Source organism: Uloborus diversus, chromosome 2 (genome assembly GCF_026930045.1).
Source record: "Uloborus diversus isolate 005 chromosome 2, Udiv.v.3.1, whole genome shotgun sequence".
Taxonomy (NCBI): domain Eukaryota; kingdom Metazoa; phylum Arthropoda; class Arachnida; order Araneae; family Uloboridae; genus Uloborus; species Uloborus diversus.
In genome coordinates this window covers 61,556,095-61,562,731 of record NC_072732.1, presented here as the reverse complement: position 1 = coordinate 61,562,731, position 6,637 = coordinate 61,556,095, and the positions used below count along the sequence as shown (strand labels likewise).

At 37.7% G+C, this 6,637-nt stretch overlaps 1 protein-coding gene across 1 annotated transcript; it reads left to right on the top strand.

Annotated features, from left to right (window-relative positions):
• Positions 1–825: 825 nt before the first annotated feature.
• On the top strand, positions 826–5,943 carry LOC129216339 (uncharacterized). The gene is made up of 3 exons (XM_054850551.1): positions 826–1,062; positions 1,147–1,870; positions 4,614–5,943. Exons 1-3 carry the CDS (start codon positions 826–828, stop codon positions 5,015–5,017), a joined length of 1,365 nt encoding a protein of 454 aa, XP_054706526.1. The 3' UTR covers positions 5,018–5,943.
• Positions 5,944–6,637: the final 694 nt, after the last annotated feature.

Genomic DNA, 6,637 nt, shown 5'->3' with positions numbered 1-6,637 from the left:
ACTTGAAACTAAGAGATAGAAAGTGGAGAAGAAATACTGTTTTTTCCAACTGTCCTTTAAAGGTGAAACTTTGATTACTATGACCACTGAGTAACTTAACTACCAAAAATATGAAATTTTCGTAAAATTTCCTTCGTTAAATTACTGATTGCTGAAACGTCGAAGAGAAGCTTGGGTGAACCAATTTTTGTGTTGCTTTCATTGCCTATAAATTTTGTTCATTTATATATTGATCTAAACTTTTATAATCGTTAAAGCAAAATTTCTCTTTTATTTTGCAGAATAAAAAGCTAACCAAATGCTATGCACCCAGCTATTTTGTTGAAAAAATTAAATTTCCGGATATTAGCCGTGACTGCTGCGTTGACACTTACCTTTTATTGTATGCAACTTCAGTACTTCTTACTGTCAGTACAACCACTGAGGCCGCAGTTCCTGGCAAATCATGAGTTTCTTTCTTATGATCTCAGCAAAGAAGAACCTTTAGATTCTGAACAAAAGTGTCAACTTCCAAGGATCCACCCATTTGACTCCTCTGTGCTTCGATATCTATTACCACCAAAAACGATTGTCTGTCGAAAGCAACAACCACTTCTAACTTTCATTGATGGAGAAAATGTGCTCAGATGGAATTTTACAGCAGCCAAATTGTATGGGTACGACCCACTAAAGATAAGTTGCTATTACCAAGATATCATGCGTAAGGATGATTTCACAGTGATATATGGGGAAAAACAGAGACTCCATTTGAACGGAAGTTATGTCTTTAGTGACTTTCAATATGTATCGTGTTCAAATTACATCGGATATACATTTTACACGAATATGCACTTGAATATCATTCCAAGAACATTAAATTCAGAACAATTGGAAAGAAATAACACAAGACATAATGTGTTGATAATCGGTATTGATTCGTTGTCTAGATTAAGTTTTATAAGACAACTTCCGAAGACATACAAATTTCTCAAAGAGACGTTGAATGCTTATGTCTTCAGAGGGATGACCAAAATTGGTGACAACACATTTCCAAACTTAGCTGCTATTTTGACCGGTAAATCTGTTTTAGACAACGAGTTACCGCTCATTAAGGACCCCACCGAAACATATGACTCTTGGCCTTGCTTGTGGAAGAATTTTTCTAAGGCTGGGTACGTATCGTTCTTTGCTGAAGATTTGCCTGATTTAAATCTTTTCAATTACTACCGTGGCGGGTTTCGAAATGCCCCAACGGATCATTATATGAGGCCGTTTTGGATAGCAATGCAAACTTCCAGACTGTATCGTTTTAGTTCACATTTGTGCTTCGGTAGAATGCCGAAACATCTACTGCAAATACATTATCTCAAAGACTTCGTATCAAAGTACAGTAACTTGGCAATTCCGTTTTTTGCATTTTCCTTCTTTGTTGAGTTGAGCCATGACTACATAAATGAAGTTTCTTTGGCCGATGAGGACTTCCACTCGCTGTTAAAAGAACTACTGCTTTCCGGGTATTTAAACAGAACTTATATATTTTTCTTGTCAGATCACGGTCATCGTTTTGATTCTTTACGAGAAACTTTAATCGGCCGTATCGAGGAAAGAATGCCATTTTTTGCAGTAACCTTACCACAGGATATGAACAAATCACTGTTAACTTTACAAAATTTGAGAGTGAACCAAGGACGATTAACATCATCATATGATGTATATTTTACGTTGATGGACATACTTAGCAATAGCGTAAACAACACTAAACTTGGTTACAAAACATCTTCACGCGGAACAACTCTTTTCGGCCCTATCTTTGGCAATCGAACTTGTCAAACGGCTGGAATACCAGATCATTACTGCACTTGTGAAACAGAAGAAACTATTAGTAACGAAGGTAAGTCGTATGAAACTCTTAATGACTCGTATGAAACCTTCGGTATTGTACCATTAGCTGATTTTCACACATTAAGCACTAAGCAGTATACTTCTTAATACTTTTATCAGTTTTTTAAGTTTAAGAAGTCTGGAAAAAAGATATTGTCTAAATATTGATTTTTTTTCTACTTTCATAAATTTTCAATATTCTTTGATATCCCTTATTGTTACATCTTCTCCTTCGCTAAAAACTGAGTTATAACTGGTCAGGTATAAATTTGTCATATTTTGTACGTTGTACTTTGTTAAGAGGTATTGTGCCTTTCATTTCAGAGCAAACGTGTTTAAAATGCTTACCTTGAATGCTTAAAATGAACAGCATTTTGTTTAATAATTTGAAAAGCAATAGAACCTACTCCAAAACTATTTTTTGAACAAAACAAATAACAAAAAATTAACTCACATACATTTAAAATTTCCGTTCTTTCCCAGACCAGGGTTCTCAACTGAAAAGTTTTGAAAATATCCAAAACACTACTTTAAAGTTAGCCAAAAATAGCCGACATGTGTGAAAACTGCACCATTTTTTGATTACGAGGGCTTTTTTTTTTATCAACTTCCGATGTGGTATAAAAATAAAATTAGTGAGAGTAATTAAATAAATTTATTATCAAAAGTTAGGTACATTATTAGTTACTTTTTAACATAATCGCCATTTAAATTGAGACATTTTTCAAACCTGGGTATAAGCTTCTTAATACCTTCTTCATAGAAGTTTACCGCCAGTGATTTGAGATGGGTTTTCACGGCGTTTTTTGTAGCCTAACTTGTTAGTTACGATTGTGTATAGGGCTGACCTTGAAATCTCAGGAAACTAATCAAATAGGTCCGTAATCGTAAACCTCCGATTGCTTCTTACAGTTTGGTCAACTCGATCAACGAGGTCTTCGTTTGCGACCGACTTTCGTCCTTGACCCCCTTCATCATGAATGTCATGTCACCTCGTCCATTTTAAATTTCCTACACCAATCACGCACTGCACTGTCACTCATAAAGCTTTCACCATATACTTTTTCATTCTACGGTGAATTTCTGCTGCGGATAACCCTTCAGCTTGCAAGAAGGGAATGACACTTCGCAACTCACACTTGGCGGGAGATTCTATCATGGTAGCCATGTTTATGTGTCGCTAAATAAACTGGTAATGGCTTCGAACGCCCGAAAACGAGTGAGGTTGTAGTGGGAGAGGTGCGCAGTCGACAGCCGCGCATTGCTGGCCGATGCCTCTTGCCCTGCCGTCTAGCGGCACGATCAGAAGTTGGAAAAAAAAAGCCCTAGTATTTTAAAAGCTTCGATTGTGCTTGGACATTTGAACATTTATAACACATTCCCTGTATTTTTAAGCAGAAATTTTTTTAAAGTGACATAATAATTGCTGCTTAAATGTTCTTTTAATGTGCGAAGTGTGATTCATAAAAAAAAAAGGCAAACTGGCAAAAATTTGCAATTATGCTGATTCTTTTCACTTAGGGTCTCCTTTATATGAAGAATTTGATCGCCGCTCTATAATTTTTCATCTGTGTCCCAGTTCCTTACATTATTCTTTTGTTTTTTTCAATTTTCTATAGTAGGTTGCTAACTTTCAGAAAACGGAACATTTCTGTCTCCCCACAAAGGCTGTCACGACCCCCGTCCCAGAGATGCCTACCCCCTAAATATCAAAGTACCCCCTCCCCGCAAATGAGAAAAATACCCGTCAAAACAACCCCCTCTAAAAATTTCAATGACTCAGCCTGCGCCATGACCCCTTCCTCTAGGTGGGCATCTCCCCGCCTGAAGTATAACCAAAGAAAGCCTAAAACTACGTTTTGGGGACAAAAATTTCGAAAACTTCGCCTCAAAACCCCGACTAATGCCCCCCCCCCCCAAAAAAAAAACACTTTGACCACCCTTCTGGAAGTGACCCCCTCCAAAATAGAAGATGTATCCGCCGTTGGTCACCCGTTTACATTGCAGCCTACAGTTGAACAATACCACTTTTCAACTTTTTCAATTTCCGTCTGGTAAGGAGCAGATCGAAAATTTTACATACAGTGATCTGTATTTCTCCCTGCATGGAGGTTTTTCTCACTGCGTTTAGTAAATATTAGCAAGAGCCGGCTTTTTGGCCAATCTAAACAGGCTTTAAGTATGCATTTGTATTGAAGGTGAATTGTCATTCCCCTCTTCGTGACTAGCTTTGACTAGAACCCCTATAACTGGAGAGGCCGGCGCATCCGCCATGTTGGAGCAAGCGTACTTATCGCACAACAGGGAAATACAGAATAAAAGACATTCCCTAGAACATTACAACATGTTAGCAAAGATTACAGAGCATTTATAACGTAATGATAGTAAAATCATGAGAAATAAATCGGTAATAACATCACACACGCGAGCTCCATTTCAAGAATGCCAGTCACTTCATAGGCTATTAATTATCCATTTATTTCATTTTCTCTGCATCTGCTGGAAATCTGAGGAGCTGAAATCCTTTCTTGGAGCTGTTTTCACAATTAACAGCCGAATAACCACCCATTTGACTCAATTTAACATATGCTAAAGAAATGTTAATATCAGCAGCAATGCTATCGCTGCGAAGCACTGGATCAAGTTTGCTCCAAAATGACCAATGCGCCGGCTACTCCACTATAGGGGCCTTATCTCTGACAGCATGTCATTGCATTTTCAGTGATGTGTAATATAAAGAAATTATTTTACAGATCCAAGAGCGAAAGAAGCAGCCACCGTTTTGGTTAACTACATCAACAACTTCCTGGATTCCCACAGAAACCAGTGTTCCTTGCTTTCGCTGTCAGAAATCCGTCGAACTGACCTCATCCTCCCAAACCAGAAGACTGTCGCAGATTCCAGAAGGCAGCCGAATATGACATGGCGAGACATCCTGCTCGAGTACGGCAAAGCGAAGGGCATCATCAGCAAGCTCAGAGTCATTGTGAAAACTGTCCCAGGGAACGCGCTTTTCGAAGGAACTTTGCAGTATAGGGAGGACGACAAGAGCATGACTGTCCTCGGCGACATCAGCAGGATCAACAAGTATGGTTCGCAGTCGATGTGTGTAAAAGACGCCATTTTGAGGAAATATTGTTACTGCTTGGAAAATTGAACCCTTTCCTTTTTGTTAAGAAACCAATCCAGTGCCAAGTCCTAAAATTTCGAAGAAGCCTGTTCACCATCATATTAAATTTGTTCTGTAAGGATTATATAGTGTGGTTCTGACAAGTTAAACTATGACATAGACCAGAGGTTTCCTTGGCACCTTAGGCTACCGCAGAGAGAGGTGCTGCGAAGTGTCCACGGTATCAATATATTTACACACACACACAAAGATGAACTAAGGTGTCGTGGGAAAGTTCTAATTCTTCAAAGGATGCCACGAATAGTAAAGGTTTGAGAACCCTGGCCTAGACAATAGTTACCTCATTTTGGGGCATTCAATGAAAAAAGGATGCGTTATTGTTGCGGATTAGAGTTGGAATAACGTTTTAAACTATTACACTCCAGTTCTCAACTCAGCTCCAATTGCAGTCCAAGTCCTAGTTAAGACGAGTCTATACCTGAACGAGGGGGGAAAGTAAAAATTTGACGTGAGCGTGTTTCACTCATTTGAACGAAACCCTGGCTAACATACATTTTCAAAGGCTTGCAACCCTAAAAACTAATAGATGCTTCCATTTCCGCCTATAAACCGGATGTTTGACTTTCCATACAATCCGTGGTCAGACAGTACCCTTCCTTACTATCCCAAAAGAGGTAAACATTGTTAAGGTCATAGCCCAAATTATCAGAGCCACACCATACAATATTTTAAACTAAAAGGTATACATATTTAGGTACGGGTATATATATCTTTCAGTAAAGATCGTTGTGATATCTATTGAACAATTTTATGCGGTGATATATTTTTTTTTTCTCCAAAATTAGAAATTTTGGCATTTGACTAGTTCCTGAAATAAACGATTCGATTAGAATCACACATAGCTTCAAAGAAACTTGCCATGTAAAAAATTCAATGTCATTGCAACACCGAATTATTTTGCGGATAAAAATGATTACTTTTTTTTGTAATTACATATGTTTTATAAATAAAACTATTTAAAAGGATAAAGTAAATTGTTCCTCTTTTTGCAGCCTTATCATATTGATAGCATCTAAATATGGGTAACTGACAGGGCCCAATTAAACCGAAGTGATGTCCAGCTCCAAAGAAAAATCCGTACATATAACGAGTATGAAAATTGTCGAAGACTCATTTTTGCGAAAATAGTACAAATTATATCCGACTCTTTTGAAGAGGTTCCTACGTGAAATTATTTGAAATTGAAGTCCCCAAAACACCATTTTAGGCTCTTCAAGGGAGAGAGAAAGGGTGGGTAAGCGGCTTTCTTCGCAAAACGCTCAGAATTGAATTCCTAAAAATGCAATGGGGTTATTTCCTTCAGTCGATTACTTTTAGTCACTGAAATTGATAGAAAAAGCAAATAATAATAACATAAAAAACTTTAATTTTCCCAACGCCGAATTTTTTAAAATGTCCGATTTTGAAAATAATGCGTCATCTTTATGACGTCACAAGTTATGTACTTTGGCGCATCTGTCTACCACGTTTCCACTTTATGATAATCAAGAAGCGAATTAAATATTGCGCTCTACATCAACTACATTGTTGCCAAACACGTGAGTAAAGATGCGAATTAAATATTGCGGTCTGAGAATGACATCAGTG

Excerpts from the sequence above, each read along its gene's own strand:
- LOC129216339 (XM_054850551.1), top strand. The coding sequence starts at position 826 with ATGCACTTGAATATCATTCCAAGAACATTAAATTCAGAACAATTGGAA. Across the intron at positions 1,063-1,146 it reads CTATTTTGACCGGTAAATCT|GCTGGGTACGTATCGTTCTT; the intron begins GTTTTAGACAAC and ends AATTTTTCTAAG. Across the intron at positions 1,871-4,613 it reads AGAAACTATTAGTAACGAAG|ATCCAAGAGCGAAAGAAGCA; the intron begins GTAAGTCGTATG and ends ATTATTTTACAG.